The sequence below is a fragment of the Onychostoma macrolepis genome, chromosome 11 (assembly GCF_012432095.1).
Source record: "Onychostoma macrolepis isolate SWU-2019 chromosome 11, ASM1243209v1, whole genome shotgun sequence".
Classification (NCBI taxonomy): Eukaryota; Metazoa; Chordata; class Actinopteri; order Cypriniformes; family Cyprinidae; genus Onychostoma; species Onychostoma macrolepis.
Window position 1 is genome coordinate 24,591,811 of NC_081165.1, and position 16,744 is coordinate 24,608,554.

At 34.8% G+C, this 16,744-nt stretch overlaps 2 protein-coding genes across 7 annotated transcripts in view; one reads left to right on the plus strand and one right to left on the minus strand.

Annotated features, from left to right (window-relative positions):
* Nucleotides 1-1,180: 1,180 nt before the first annotated feature.
* Nucleotides 1,181-9,666, minus strand: mob3c (MOB kinase activator 3C). Of its 3 annotated transcripts, XM_058791332.1 has the most exons (5): nucleotides 9,527-9,666; nucleotides 7,567-7,725; nucleotides 5,706-6,231; nucleotides 4,056-4,258; nucleotides 1,181-1,801 (listed from the first exon to the last, which is right to left on the minus strand). In XM_058791332.1, the coding sequence occupies exons 3-5, from the start codon at nucleotides 6,121-6,123 to the stop codon at nucleotides 1,772-1,774; spliced, it is 651 nt and encodes a 216-aa protein (XP_058647315.1). In that variant the 5' UTR covers nucleotides 6,124-6,231; nucleotides 7,567-7,725; nucleotides 9,527-9,666; the 3' UTR covers nucleotides 1,181-1,771. The 3 variants fall into 3 exon arrangements, with proteins under 3 accessions (XP_058647315.1, XP_058647316.1, XP_058647314.1); XM_058791333.1 differs by lacking the exon at nucleotides 7,567-7,725 and having other exon boundaries at nucleotides 9,527-9,664; XM_058791331.1 differs by lacking the exon at nucleotides 9,527-9,666 and having other exon boundaries at nucleotides 7,567-7,887.
* A 32-nt stretch (nucleotides 9,667-9,698) lies between these two features.
* The window catches only part of elovl1b (ELOVL fatty acid elongase 1b), a 39,244-nt gene continuing 32,198 nt past the window's right edge, over nucleotides 9,699-16,744 (plus strand). For all 4 annotated transcript variants that reach the window (XM_058791328.1, XM_058791323.1, XM_058791325.1 and 1 more), the window contains exons 1-2: nucleotides 9,699-9,836; nucleotides 10,143-10,219. The gene's annotated coding sequence lies outside the window, so the exon portion shown is untranslated. The remainder of the gene's footprint in view (nucleotides 9,837-10,142; nucleotides 10,220-16,744) is intronic.

The window sequence follows — 16,744 nt, forward strand, 5'->3', positions numbered from 1 at the left end:
CTTCTGAACCAGAGACAACGTCAGAAGCGTCTTACCTGGGCTGTGGAGAAAAAGAACTGGACTGTTGCTCAGTGGTCCAAAGTCCTCTTTTCAGATGATTTCATTTGGAAATCAAGGTCCCAGAGTCTGAAGGAAGAGTGGAGAGGCACAGAATCCATGTTGCTTGAAGTCCAGTGTGAAGTTTCCACAGTCAGTGATAATTTGGGCTGCCATGTCATCTGCTGGTGTTGGTCCACTGTGTTTTCTGAAGTCCGCAGTCAACGCAGCCATCTACCAGGAAATTCATGCTTCCTTCTGTTGACAAGCTTTATGGAGATGCTGATTTCATTTTCCAGCAGGACTTGGCACCTGCCCACACTGCCAAAGGTACCAAAAGCTGGTTCAATGACCATAGTGTTACTGTGCTTGATTGGCCAGCAAACTCGCCTGACCTGAACCCCATAGAGAATCTATGGGGTATTGTCAAGAGGAAGATGAGAGACACCAGACCCAACAATGCAGATGAGCTGAAGGCCACTATCAGAGCAACCTGGGCTCTCATAACACCTGAGCAGTGCCACAGACTGATCGACTCCATGCCACGCCGCATTGCTGCAGTAATTCAGGCAAAGGAGCCCCAACTAAGTATTGAGTGCTGTACATGCTCATACTTTTCATTTTCATACTTTTCAGTTGGCCAAGATTTCTAAAAATCCTTTCTTTGTATTGGTCTTAAGTAATATTCTAATATTTTGAGATACTGATTTTTGACTTTCATGAGCTGTAAGCTCTAATCATCAAAATTAAAAGAAATAAACATTTGAAATATATCAGTTTGTGTGTAATGAATGAATATAATATACAAGTTTAACTTTTGAATGGAATTAGTGAAATAAATAAACTTTTGATGATATTCTAATTATATGACCAGCACCTGTATATATATATATATATATATATATATATATATATATATATGCACACACACATACACACACACACACACACACATATATATATATATATATATATATATTGCATTAGTTTATATTTTTATATTTCCTAAAATTTGTAATATTGAATACATCTTCATGTAGTTGTGCTCACAGTATAAATAATGTCAGATATTAATATTTCATTGTTTTGGATTTTCCAATCCAATTAAAAAAAAAAAGTAAATAAATAAAAATAAAGATTAGAGTATTTTCATTTAAAATGTTTGTATTTAAAACTTGCATGCAAAAATACATTGGCAAAAACAGCACATTGTCAGAACAAAATGTCTGAAATAAGAATAATACCGTTGAGTACTATTCATCATCGGTCACTGGCTATGGTAATAGTTTCTTACTGCACATGCCCTGGTTAAATAAAGATACTAGCAAAGGCTTCTGCCCCTGCACTGGCACAGACACAACAGAGCAAGAATGCAACCTCTCAAACTTAGCAGAAGTTTTAGACATGCCATTTCCAGACATGTTTTCCTCAGGAACAAATATTTTAAAAGGTTCTTTGAAGTCACGTGGTGAAATGTTCAATAATGTATGCAGAATACTAAGCAATCGATACATCATTGCAGAACACTGCTCCAGAATTTGAGATACAGTACATAATTTAAACATTTACTGTCTCAAGAACATGTGCTGAATTACTGGACCCACAAGTATTTCAGTAAGAGGCACAGATGCATTGTATTTTAGCTCATTTGTGAGTCTCTGATCTCGCCTGATCTTAGATCAGACCTTTGGTCTGAATGTTTGACATTTGGATTGCCATCCCTTCTCCACATCTTTCAGTTACAGATCTTCTCTGTCATTTCTTTCTGTGAAGACAGAAAGAACAAAGTTATTAGGATATACATCACAAGCATTTGCAATGTGCTGTCAGCATCTAGTTGTTCATAAAACTTGCTAGTTTGCTAAAGCAGAGTGCAATTTGCTAACTGCCACTATCATAATTAATTTTTTTTGTGTCTAATAACAGTAACACATTTGCAACGCACACACTTTAGCTAAAATCGGTTGTCAATTCACTTTTCAGTGCTTATTACTGTTCTGTTCACACACAGTTCAGTAATTTACAGGAGTGATTTTAACGGTAAAAAACTGTGAAAAAGCTACGGTAAAAACCTGTTAAATGGTTAACGCTAAGTTCCCCTAATATATATGGTGAAAAACTGTAATAGACATTTCAGACAATTTTACGGTGAAATACCGCTTTTGGAAGTGAAAAAGACGTTCCCCGTAAATTGACGTTCCCAGAATTCCCTGCATTGCATTTCAAATTTTGTTTGAATTTGATGTTTTTTCTTTGAAATAACTAGGTTTCTTAGTTTTTTCTTATCAGTTATGTTTATTAGGGTTGTATGTTACATCTAATGTTGTTAAATGAATGTTTATTGCATATTTCAGTTTAATAAGTCTCACCATGATGGTGTTTAGTGTTTGTGTGAATGGCACTGTGCACCTTCTATATATGTTATTATTTAAAATCTGCTTGTGATGGGCTTTGGTTCATCATGTGACTTTCTCATCACCACCTGCATTTGGTGGTTATCAGTGTAATACAAAGGTACAAAACAGATTTCAGTACTTCAATAGGTTGGTATATTAACATTATATCAGTTAATGAAATTACGGTATTTAACTGTAAATTTAAGTTGAAAACGTTGCTACCGTATATTTTACGGTAGAATTCTGGCAACCACAGCTGCCGTTTTTTTACTGTAAAATTTTTTTTACAGTGTACAACCGAATGAACACCTGAAAATTTTACAACTGCATTTACAGAAATTAAACTAAGCCACATACCAAAATATAGTGACCTGCACCTGCTACTTTATTAACTCCGTAAACTGGATCGCTCTATGAGCCAAGCCCAAAGTTGCTTAATTAACGTTGCTTATAATAAGTGGACATGGCAACACTTCCAGAGCGAGCTTTGCAAAGTAGCCTTCCAAAACATAAACAAAAAACATAAACAAAATGGCTCTTTTGTCGGTGGTTTAGTTAAAACCGTTGAACATAACGAGTCATTAGCTAAACCACCGTCAACCGAGCTGTCGTGTTTTGTTTATGTTGGAAGGCTGCTTCACAGAGCAGGGGCCTGTTCCATAAAACAAGTTTACCAAATAAGCCAGGCTTATTTCAGTTAGTCTGACTAATTTTGAGCCAAATCAACTGACAATTAAGTCAGACTAACTGAAATAAACTTGGCTTGTTTGGTAAACTTGTTTTATGAAATAGGCCCCAGGTTGCCATGTCCAAGGGAGTAGTTTTACTTTTGACATTGGTGGGGCCTAAACCCAACACCCCAACCATTGGGTGCAATCCCTGTAAGTTGTTCTAAATGTGGCGCTGCGCATCTTGTCCGGTGTGTGACTATATTCCTCCCATGTATTAAATGCGCGTCCTTGAAAGCGTGCAGTTTTCTAACATATTTACTTTAAATTCTTAGATATAATATCAATGGTATGACCTTTCAGATGTGTCTGAAATTACATATACGTATACATATATTTAATTGTTTGATCAAAATTATTGCTAGGTACAGTTTGGTAGTCGCTGGATATTGGTAGGGACACGTCCCTTGCATCCCCCCCTAATTCTACGCCCCTGGCCATGTCTACTCATTATAAGCAATGCTTATTAAGTGTTTTAGGCCTTGTTGTTTGGGCTCAGCTCATTTTTTAGAGATAACAATTTAGGCAGGTGTAGGTCACGATATTTTGGTATGTGGCTTATTTCCAAGATAACATGTTTGGATCTTGCATTTTTTATAGTAATATCTGGCAACACGGAGTTGAGATGTACCTCCTTCCCTGTGATTTCTTGCACCACAACTCTGATATGCTTTTAAATACTAGTTCGATTCAGTTCTGTACACACTACATAGAATTTCTGTAAACTACCTGAATTTTTCTGGAGTAAATTTTTTTTTAAGGGTCACTCCTGTAAATAACTGAACCGTCCATGTACAGAACAGGATTAAGCGCTAAAAGGTGAAAAGGTGAAGTGAAAACTGAATTTAGCTGCAGTGTGCACGTGGTCACAGTAATGAAAGCACAGCGCTCTCACAAGCGGCTCAAGCTCCGAGTGGTCGATGAGGCTGAACTCAGAGATGAAGTAGTAGTAGTGTTTGTAGCAGGTGTTGATGTGGGCCTCAGCTCCCATACTACAGATCATGTCAAAGTGATGGATGTACACATGTACAAACACCCGAAACAAGCGGCTCAGTATCTTCTTGCACACCTGCTGAAAGTTCTTTGGAAAAGGGACTCCTAAAAACAGAAGAAAACCAGCATCACACTCAAATCACATCACATTCACGATGCTGTATGATTTTCTTCCATGAGAAATTTCGAATGCTATTTTAGGAGAAAAAGTGTATGCGAGTATGTCTCGAGGGTTTTCAGCCAATAGTTCAGTCTGTGGAATTATGAATTGTTGGCAGTGCTCATAAGTATAGCTTCTGTAACTCTATCCAGTAATATTTTTTCAGACAGAAGTATGTGTCTGGTGTTCCCTGGCCTCACAAATTATACAGCAATTCCTGAGAAACGTAACTGGATCATTTCTCTGGCCAGTTACCCATTAATATTTCTACGTCTAACTATTTTTATTATTTCCATTCATTTGTATATCTCTGCTCATTTATTAATATACTAAGCTTTTCATAGCGATTTACTGAAAGAGCTTAAAGGTCAATGACAAATAGGAGTGTCCACTATAAAGAAAAGGAAAATCCAGAAATGCATATGTGCTAAGATCTTAGAAGTGTGCTCTTTATATTCATGTTGGTTTTCATATGGTTTTGATATGTTAATCATCACATAAAATGAAATAACATATTTTTCTTATACTGTAAATACTTCTAATTTAAATAATTATTTTCAAAATGTTTTATATATATATATATATATATATATATATATATATATTTAGGTACTTTAAGTATTTAAAAAATATAAGGTATTTTGATTTTCATTATTAATTCATAAAATATTATTACATTTTATAAATTATCTGATATTTAAATGTAACTAAAATTAACCTTAAAAAGCTAAACGAAATAAACAAGTAATAATAATAATAATAATAATAATAATTTGTTACCTGAAATTAAATAAATGTTTACAGAAATTTGAAAAACAAATGTAAAAATGTCCTATTTCAGGTAGTTGCCAAGGCAACATTTCTTATTTTAATTTAGTTTAACATGAGGTACTAAAATAACTAAAACTAAAACTGAAATAAAAATTAATAAAACTAGACATATATTAGACATAATATATGTATATAATTTTAATATATATATATATAATTAAAAAAATTATATTAATTTTTAAATATAATTTATATAATTTATGTTATAATTTTATATAATTTTTTTAAAACTACTAAAATGATAAAGCTAAAACTAAAATGAAAAATCTAAAAATAAAACTGATTCAAAATATTACAATACAATACTATTATAATATTTCGTTGTAAAATATTAACAATAAAAGATAAAGATAAGTTATTTTTCAAGAGTTTCCTCTTTTTAATAAAGCATTTCTATGATATTAAAACCGTTATCCCACATGGACATTATTTTAACTTTTAACATAATTTAAAAAAAACGAAAGTAATCATTTGTAAAATAACAAAAGTAAATGAGCCCTATCACAGTGATTTGATTTGGCACAGTTAAAATGTCTGGAAATCATATCTGACGTCACGCACCTACTCGTGTAGGAAAGATGTCCTCATTGTTGATGAGGGACTCGATCCAGTTCATCAGAAGATTCATGTATATAAGAGCAGGCAGTTTGGTGGGCTTCTTGTATTGATCCCCATCCTGCCACCTGTATTCATAACGTGGCCCTCCAGACATGATGGGACAGCTCTTCTCAGTGCAGAACTCGCTCACCGTCCCGTAGATGAGGTTGATACGATTGAAGAAATCCACCACATGCACAGCTATCCAGTCATTAATGTTCTCCCCATCCGGCAGCTGCACCACTTTCCTCAGGTCCAGGCCTGATTTCAGAGACGCCTGGGCTCTTTTATACAGCTCAAAGCGCTGGGTTCCAGGTTCAAATCGCTTTCGAGGCCGGAATGTTTTGTCTTTGCTGAAAACCTGACCCAAGCACAGAGCCATTGCTGAACTGAGCAGGGCGACGGAGTCAGATCCTATCAGGATCTGGAAGATTGTGATTTTTCACTCGTATGATTCCCGGGGCCCTCGTCACATCCAATAGAGGACTTTCTAGAGAGCAGAAAAATATATAAATGTATATTTGAAATTAAAAAAAAAATCTAAATAATTTGAATAAATAATAATAAGTTTAAAAAAATCTAAATATACTTATAAAGTATACTGATATTACACACACACACACACACACACACACACACACACACACATATATATATATAATACATTTAAGGACTGATGTGATGATTAGATTGGGCTTATGCTACTGGGAAACTGCAGTGGATAACATTTATGACAATAACCATGACACATATGTGATAAATAAATAGGATTAATAGCTGTGCTGAGATCCTGACAGTTTATATAAACAGTAATATTGTGAAATATTATCTTATTATTTAAAAGAACTGGTTTCTGTTTTCATATATTTTCAAATGTAATTTATTCATGTGATGCAAAGCTGAAATTTCAGCTTTCAAGTAAGATTTTTCAAGAAACATTTCTAATTATTATCAGTGATGAAAACCGTTTTAAGGAGTAATATTTTTAAAGTAGAAACATTTTTTTAAAGGATTCTTTAATAAATAGAACAGCATTAACTTGAACTAGAGATCTTAACTTTTTTGATCAACTGAATGCATCCTTTCTATAAAAAAATAAAAATAAATACATTTGACAGACCACCACAAACAAACATTTCTTCCTTTCTATGCATTCAGTTTCCCTTTGTGTTGTTTTATCCACATCGCCATTTTCATAACTTCCCGTGTTTGTTCGAAGTGGCTGAAATGAGATAAATTTTTCTGTGGATTTCAGAGCTTTTCAGCCATACACTCAATCCCTGACTCTGTTTCCATTTAACGTTCTGGCAGTGTATCTGTGTTTGAGTCCATCCTTTCTTTGTCTCTTTGATAAGTCTTGTTTTTCTTTCCCTCTCTGTTTCTCTCTCCTCCCACAAATGTATTCACAAAAAAACGTGGCTACTATCAAACCATGAATTTCTCTCACCTCGTAGCTCATGTTGACACATTTTGCAGAAGGTCTGTTTCTGACACTTGTCGCTGTAACTGATCATGGATGGTATTTCACGCCATTAAAAGGCACTTAAAAAGCCTGCATTTCTATAATTGTTTTTTATATGCAAAAGAGATTATATTATATATTTTTCAAAACCAACATATCACCGTTTCTAACCAAACTGTTAAATATCCAGCCACTGTTTTAGGTAGACTTTACTTTCGATGTTAGCCTTAACTCAATTCATTCAACATGTGTGGAAGCAAAGAACAGAGGAGTTATTTGTCCACAACAAACACTGACGTGTATGATCACGCTTTTTCACACGAGCTCTGACATTAACTCAGAAAGAAAAGTAAAAATGTAGACCTGGCTTTAGTCCTGCCGTAGACACTTGGAATGTTGTGGGAAACCTGAAAAGATTTCCTCGCTCTCCTGTTCTCTCCAAGAGGGAGCAGAGCAAATCCAAAGAGTCCCGTGAGGATCCTTTCTCGCACTCATCAGCCAGTCTTTTCCCTCCAAAACTCACTTAGGAACAGGGTTTAGAGCGAAAAAGCAAGACGAAAAGTTACTTGGCTTCTCTTCCTGTGTTTGATGTCATATCCTGATCTTGTCTGCTAGGCCCCGTTGTCTGTTTTTGTGTGCCTGTGTGTGCGTGTCATGTGCGCTCAGGGGCAGTGTGAAGTTAAAAGGAAGGATTTGGTTGCTGGTGGGAGGAGCAGCAGTGAGTCTGTGAAGTCCAGTCCCACATCCTCTGGCCCACCCAGCACCACACCCCCTCCCCAAACTCCATTGTGTTTGGCCTTTAGTATGAATGGAAACTTTAGGACTGTATCCCAGTCTACTATAAATTTCACACTTTCCTCTTTCTCAGACCATCTAAATCTTGGATAGCATTTTTTTAAACTTTTAAAATGTATAATTAATTTATTTATTATTAAATGTCAAAAATAATATGCAATGTATAAATATAAATAAATAAAATTTAATTCAATAAAATCAATTTACGTTTATTATTTAAAATATATTATGGTTATATTACAGTTATTCATGATGATTTTAAAAAAAAATATTTGAAACTTTAGAATTTAGCTTTTTTTTTCATTCAAATTAGATTACTGTTAAAAATTTAATGGGTGACTATAAACTATTTTGTTAATAAATTGTACATAGAATTGCTTTAACTTAAAACTGATAAATAAAGCAAATCTGAACACTATTAATATACTCTCAGCACAATTGTGAAGAAATGTAATTACTATTAGTAACCACCAGATGGAAATAATGTTTTAATGTTTGTGTGCTGGCTGTCTTGGCCAGGACCTGCTTGTAAAAGATTTTTATTTCCTGGTTAAATAACGGTTGAATAAAAATGAAATAAAATAGTTTCCAAAATATTGATAGTGGCACACTTTTTAAAGCAAATCTTTTATAAAGTTAAAAAGAGTAGCATATTTTATAAAGGCTTTTAAGACCATTTGAATACCTTATCAATAAAGATATTGCCACTGAAGTTAAAAACAAATACATAAATGTAAAAAATAAATTTAAAAAACTAAGTTTTTCTAATTAATTCAGTGTGTTACTTGCCATTTCTTTGTAACTGTTTGTGAAATTTACTATCGATTTCTGAGTTGTTCTTTTCAGAATATGCTTGATGGGATGTGGTTAATAGAAATTTACATAAAAATGTGTTTGTATAGATGATTTCTTTTAACATTTGTTTGTAAAAATGTGAAAATCAAGTACTACTGAGGCACAGAAATGAAATCCATCATCAATCAGGACATTATACACAAATTATATTTCTAGAATGTTCTGAATTTCTTATTTTCTATAATCATAATTTTTGTAATATTGCCACACAGGTTGAAAGTTTTTCTGTTATAATGCAAGGCATCCTAAACTGGCTATGATTTATTACTGAAACCAGATGTTTCAAACATCTCTGATCAAATCTTTTAGCTGGGCTTTGGTCGCTGAGGGCATCTCAGTCACTAATACCTGACCTTAAGCTCATATTTTTTTACAGAGCTAGGTTATTTTGTGTGTTTTTATAACATTTACAAACTATGCAGTATGTCTCATGACTTGCGGAGCTTGTTTTGCAATTAACAAGTACAACACTTTACAGCTGCAGACATTGGCATGCAAACAGCACTCATTAAGAACAAGAATTATCCAGAATGTGCCTCACTGCCTCAAAGAATGAATAGATGAACAGACAGACTCATAGACAAATATGCAAGCAGATTGAAAGACTAGATAGATAGATAGAATAATGTATACATAAATATATAAAAAAAAATGAAGTATAAAAGTGGTTTACCTGGCTGAGTAGTCGCTATACGGCTGTGTGTCAAACCTATGCTGCGTACTTAGAAAGAGCGCCACTGACGCCGCGTGTACGATGCCCAGAAATGCAGTCTAGGTAGGCAAGCAAGTATGTTTGGAGACACAGCCAGTGCCTACTCTCTCTCTCTCTCTCTCTGTGTGTCAGAGGGCTGGGTTGAGAGACTACAAAACACCTGAGGGGAAATGAGAGAGTACAGTTGGTTTTCGGAAGCAGGGCAGGACGAGTGAACCATCATTCCCTCGTGAAGAGCTCTGAGACGAGCCCTGGATTCATCATTTCACAGGTTGGTCTGTCCCGAGAGATGCACATAGTAAAGGAAGATAATATTTGTGGATAGTTTAGAAAATGAACGTGCTTTTTCGTAGTGCCGGGTTAGATAAACAATACAGCCGTTCGTTAGCTTTGATTCGTGCGATGACTTTTCATTTACGCGACAGCTTTAAAGAACGACCTTTCAGTTCACACGTGGTTTTACGCAGAAAAGTGACATTTTGAAGAAGTACTGCAACTTCTGTTTACTCCGCCTCTCGAAAGCTGTGATTGGTTTAACCTCGGCTCACGATCGCGTTGTTTCCTGTCTTTTGTTCAGGTGTGTCGAAAGAAGTCGAGATCTGAAGGAGCCAGAGGCGTTTTAACGATCTCCTGCAGCGTTTGAACCGTTTAGAGGTGAGTCCTGAATGATTTTGACCTCTTCCGTAGTTCAGTTCTATAGAACTGTATTGACAAAGCATTTGCTGTAGGGCTATTCGTACAGTGAGAAGTTATTCAATGTAAAATACCAGAAGTGCAGCTAATATTAACAAATCAAACGAAATGCAAAGTTTTAAATAAAATAAAGTGAAAAAACGACGAATTAACAGTGCAGAGCACTAATTACATTTTAAAATGGAATGAATCATGAATTTAAAGAAAGATTAATGATGAAGAATAAGACTAAAAGTAATAAAAAAAAAATTAATGTCTTAAACTCTCCTCCATGTTGGCAGACAAACTCATACATTATTAAATGTTTAATATTTTCTCAAAATTTCTCACTAGATGTCTGTGTTTATGGTGCTTTCTGCCAGAAAAAAAGTGTAGTCTTGATTTTGCTGTGAAATATTTACAATTCTGCAACATTGAGACATTTGAAGCACAAGATGATCCTTGAATCATTTTGAAATCCTGCTGGAGTTCAGAAGATGACCAGAATAAGAAATGAACTAGGGCTGTCAATCGATTTATTTATTTATTTTTAATCGCGATTAATCACATGATTGTCATGAGTTAACTCGTGATTATTCGCAACTTAATCGCATATTTTTATTTGTTCTAAATGTACCTTAAATCGCTAAAGGGGTCTGCAAATTCGCTAAGTTGGCAACACTGTCCATTTCTCCAACTACGGGTTAGGCCATGGGTCAAACAGAAAATGCACGCTGCGTTAATTGTGCATTAATAAAATTAGTGCCGTTAAAGTGAATTTGCGTTAACGCGTTATTAACGAGTTATCATATTTTTCCCTAGATGTCAGTGTGTTTTGTGCATTGTGTCAAAGTTCAGTCTTGATTTTGCTGTGATTGCTTGTTTCTATGTCATGCTGGCTCTTGGTTTTATCACAAGCAACTTACGGTGCATTGCCAGTATACATTGTAATGTGGGAATCAAACCCCCTTACTAAACCCATGCACTTAAACTAGAGCTGCAGGAACAATAACATATGTTTAATTTGAGAGGGATGGAGTTAATATTAGTAAAACGTCATGGTTTCATCTCTTCTTTCAGTTCTGCTAGAGTTACTTGCTTCCAACCAATAAATGATTGTTTTATAGACTACAAGTTATAGTTTAAAAGGACAGTTTACCCCAAAAATTTGACTTCTTTAATCATTTACTCACCCTCGTGTCGTTCCAAACCTAAATGATGACAGAATATAATTTTTGAGTGAACTATCAGTTGAAGCACTACTTGTTTGTATTGTAATAAGTGATTTATTCTGCATATGATGAAGAGGAAGTAGCTTTTTACTTTGGATTACTACCAGTTTGTACAGGGCTCAGAGACGAAAACAGGTTTTCAAGCATCAAAACAATAAAAGTTTATTACAGCTTTACATTTTTTCATTAGAGTGTGTACTGTTTAATTTTTTATTCTGAGCAAAAAAATAATGACTATCATAAATTTTTACCATGTTTTACAGAAGGCATCCACTAAAATGTTATTCAGTGTAACAATAGGTTATATACCAAAAAATCTTGTCAAGCATATTTAGAACAAGATGACGTTAAAAGACTCACAGTGAAGCCCCCAAAAATGACATAATTGTCATTTTAAATCTTTGCCACTATCCTTTAGACCACTAGGTTTTACCCATTTGTCGACAAGAAGTTTTCAGTCATTTACAATGTAATACAATTTAGTGAAATCACTTTTTCAGAATAAGTCAGAATAAGTATGTTTAATTTTTACATAAATATATATGTTATGCTGAATCATTTTGGAACCTTATTTCACCCATGTTTTGACATTTTATTTTCACAAAGTTTATTTGAAACATTAAAGCAAACACATCGAAAGCACTTAATATGCTTTCTATGTATATAAAATTACTTCTGTAAATTTAATTTGATGCAGACACCAAAATGGGATTCCCTTTCTGAAACGTTTGACCTTGGCCAAAGATATGTGAAGGTGACCTGTCCCTCATAATGTTATGTAACATTAAAATAAAAGCTTGAGAAGCTTGTTTACGGACTTGTTTATAGTAAAAACTAAAGTGTTTACTACACACAAAAAAATCTGCCACGCCTTGTAACACAAATTATATTTAGTTAAGTTAGTTTAATTGCTTAATGAATGAAGTGTTACTCTATACTGCTGCATTCTCCATCGAGTCCAACCTAAGAGAAGAGCTTCATCTCAGCAGTGTTGAAAGACTTTCACTTGCTAAGTGTTTTGCAAGTTTCCTCTTTCCTCTTCATAGTTCTGTTAGTTTCCGCCAAAGGGGTGAATGACACCTTGCCAAATTTTTAAGCTAAGTAAACGCCCATTAACATATTGTATTCTCTTTGTGGGCTGGTAGGCGCTTTGTTATTGTAAGAGGAAAAATTACACCGTAGCACTTATACTAGTCAGGTTTCACTTGTTAGTGTCTTGTTGTATGCATTGTTGGTTATTTTTCAATGTTTATGTGCAATTTAATGAACTCTAGTCGTTTAGAAATGCATGTTACAGGTCTTATTGCAAACAGAAAATATGTGCATATGTTTAATAAAAAATAAAAATTTAGTCTGTTTTCTGATAATCCGTTACATTTGGATGTACGTCACAACGCAGAAGAAAAGATCTGTCGCTACTTCTGTTTCAATGCAACGTTAATGTAAGATTCCCACTTCTTTTTTTGTCATTTGCTTACGGAAGTGAGAGATGGGGAAGTTCTGGTTTGTTATAATTGTGTGAGATTTTCTGGGTAATTTTTTTGTGATACAAAATCTGATTTAAGTCTTGAAATAGGAAGGTTTTTAGAACTGTGCAAATTAAAAACATTTCAAATAAATTTTTTTTAAAGGGATAGTTCACCCAAAAATGAACATTCTGTCATGATTTACTGACCCTTTTTGACAATGATTTTTGTATTATTGAATTAGAAACATGTTAAATATAAGCAGTTTTGACCCCACTGTATCTGTGTTTTAACTTATTTCAAATCAGATTGCAATGTTAATATCAGTTACTCTAATGCTTTGTGGTGAAGAACTACTTAAGGAAGCAATGGGATGTTTGGTGCATGTGTCATTGACAGCATTTCAGTGCATGAGGTGTAAGCGCTGACACTCCAAACACGTTTCTCGCCTTGCTGATTCAAACAAATACATTGTAGTTTAATTCCATTCATTCCTGAAACGAGGCATTCCCCTATGACATACTAGTTCCTCACTCATTCCTCTCATTGTATAGCACTGAGTAAGACACATCAGAGCTCATACCTAATGTGACAGCTCGCACGCTTTTTCAGTGGCTCCTCCTACGGTCTGGTATCTGGTTTATTTCAGGGAGAGCACCTTTTGAAATATTTCTGAGTACTTTATTAATTTCTTTGACACAAATAATGGTGTACAGTGGTTTTCTTTGTTTAAAAATTCAGCACTTCTTTTTAATTTAAGCAACCTTAAAGGGACAGTTCACCTGAAAATTAAAATTCTGATGAACTGGGTGAACTATCCATTTAATATTCTGGATTACGTTTAGTAAAATGGTCATTTACGATTTTCACTTAAAGGGATAGTTCACTCAAAAATGAAAATTCTGGTCCCAGTTGTTTTCCATAGGGCTTTTTTTTTTTTTTCCATATATGGAAGTCAGTGGAGACCAAAATGGTTTGGTTACCCAGATTCTTCAAAATATTTTCTTTTGTGCTGAGCAGAAGAAAGAAACTCATACAGGCTTCTAACAACTTGAGGATGGGTAATTGATTATAGAATTAATTTTTTGAGTGAACCATCCTTTTAATGATTTGGATTTCTGTTTTCTTTATTGGTCACTTCTTATTTTTGCCCAGTTCAACCAGAAATGAAATGTATTTCAAACACTGTATAACCGTTTTTTTCTGTGGAGCACAAATAGATTTATATCCAAATTCCTAGCTGCTCTTTTCCATACATTAAAAATGAATGGTGACCGTGGCTGTTGATCATATTTCAGTGAATAACATACAGGCTATTCCTCACACAAATCTGTTCATCTATTCATTGAATTCAGAAAACATGGAATATGCTGCAGTATGCAGTGTGATTTATTTATTTATTTGTATGTTTTGGAGTTTTACAGTCCCTGGGGCCTGTACCATAAAGCTGGTTTAGCTGTCTAGCCAGGTAAGTTTCAGTTAAGTTTGCGCCAACTCTGGGTTTTAGGTACCATGAAAGTTGTTTGGATTTTAGCAGTGTTCATCACCATAGTAACTTGTGCTCCACAGCTAACCTGCTCCGGGGCAGGTTATGTTCTGGTTTAGAGATCTCAAACCGAAATTTGATACTTCAAGCAAAGTGACATATCTCTGACTCAATAAAGCCACTCCTCCAGTTTCTCGTACTCCAAATTAAAGGACGCTACATAGTGAAACATTTTGAAAGATGAAATCATCTGATTTTTGGAGATGATTATTTTATATTATTTATATGATTATTATACCCTTAATCCATTACTCAAGCCAGCTTAATTTAATAGTAATTATTAAGCTTTTATTTTAAATTAAAGGGGTCATATGACGTTGCTAAAAGAATATTATTTGGTGTAATGCAATGTGTTTATGCAGTTTAAGGTTAAAAAAACACATTATTTTCCACATACTGTACATTATTGTTGCTCCTCTATGCCCCACCTTTCTGAAATGCGCTGATTTCAAGCTCATCGTTCTGAGAAGCGAGGCGTGCTTTGAATGGCCAGCTATTCAGTGCGTTGTGATTGGCCGAATACCTCAAGCGTGTGACAGAAATGTTACGCCCTTTACCGTATTGTGATGCTGTGTCCCGGCGGAACGAGACTAAAACAATAAAACCCATTATAAACGAGGCATTTGTTGCATCCAGTGGGGACATAATTACTGATTATAATACACTTATACTGTCTTTTTACGCGTCGCATTGCATCGTGCCACCTAAACATTACCATGTCTGCATTTGTGATCATAGAGACGCCAAACAACAAGCACTACTCTACACCGCTCAAAACTCACGTTTGAATCGTCAGTAGCAGAAACGTACTTACAGGCTGTGAGTCAGAAGCGTCAGACTGTCCTTGCAAAGTTCACTCGTGTGCCCCACTTTATAGAAACAGTCTTTGTGCACAGCTGGCAGGCTACTCTTCCAGGTTCAGGAAATAGTCCTCCGTAAAATGCGCTGCACACACTCGAATATTTGGGTTGAACTGTTCTGGAACAGTGTTGTAAATACAATTTAACCACTGATTTCTAGTTGTGTCCTCTTTTGGAAGCCCAAACAAAGTACTTTCGCTTTCACAACAAAACACAGCGTCTCCAGGACATGGCGCTGGCAGCAGCAACAACACTACACCGAGAATAATAGTTCCGTCGTCTTTCTTTGCGTATACATTTGGGCGGTGTTATGCAAATCTTCCCACACAGTGATGTAGACATGTGGTGGGCGTGTTTAAATGAGCCGTTTTAAGGGGGGCGTGGCAGAGTCTTAACTTTTATAAAGAATATCTCTTTGGTTTTGAGACTTTAGTCTTTGCAACTTCTGGGATCTTATCTATGCATGAACAGCTTGTAACACTCTAACGTGAAAGGAAAACTTGAAATCGCGTCATATGACCCCTTTAATATAAACATATAGATAATATGCAATATAAACTAGAAGCTAAAGTTCGAAGACGAACTTTGGTGTTGGCTTGGCAAAAGAGCAAGAGTACTTGTGTGTCCAGCGTTCTTGAGCTGCCCCACTGCAAAAAAAAATGTAATATAGTATTTCTCTATGAACCCTTGCTATTTTCTATTCTAATAAAAAAGCCTACTAGGCTATGACAACAGCTTCAACAGAGCTGGCTAGCTGTATGCGAAATAAGTCATGCCTTTTATTGTTTTCCCTGTTTGTTATTTGTTACACTCAGTTACGTCAAATATGTTGTCAATAGCATTAAAATTAAGATTAAAAAAAATGTAATGGCCTGTCAGTATGTAGGAGATTACAGAAGTCACTTAAATGAAACATTTTCAAAGTCTGAACTGAGAGCTTGAAGGATTTGTTATCCTGTGGTTCCCTCGTGTGGACAACATTAGCATTATGGCCTTCATCTCTGAACAACATTAAGAGAAAATGGGCAATATGTTTTTGAATGATTACAAATGTTTAATAATTCGTTTACTGATAATATATCCACATTATACTGAAATATACTGATTCTGTATTTTATTTCATGCTTTAAGAGTTTAATTCTCGACTTACATTTTTAAGCAGTGATGATTGATTATGTGACTTGTTAAATTTTTTTTTTTTTAACAATTATAATATATAAACAATATAATGAGGATTTTGAATTGTAATGGAGAAGGTTTTTATGACAACAAAAATCGTAATTGCTAAAAATGAAACACTGATTTCATTCATATTACTTTTCAGTAGGTCAAGCACCTTTTCTTAAATATGACGGTTTCCGAGTATAACAGTATAACAGAGCAGCTTTTAGGTTTTTAGATGT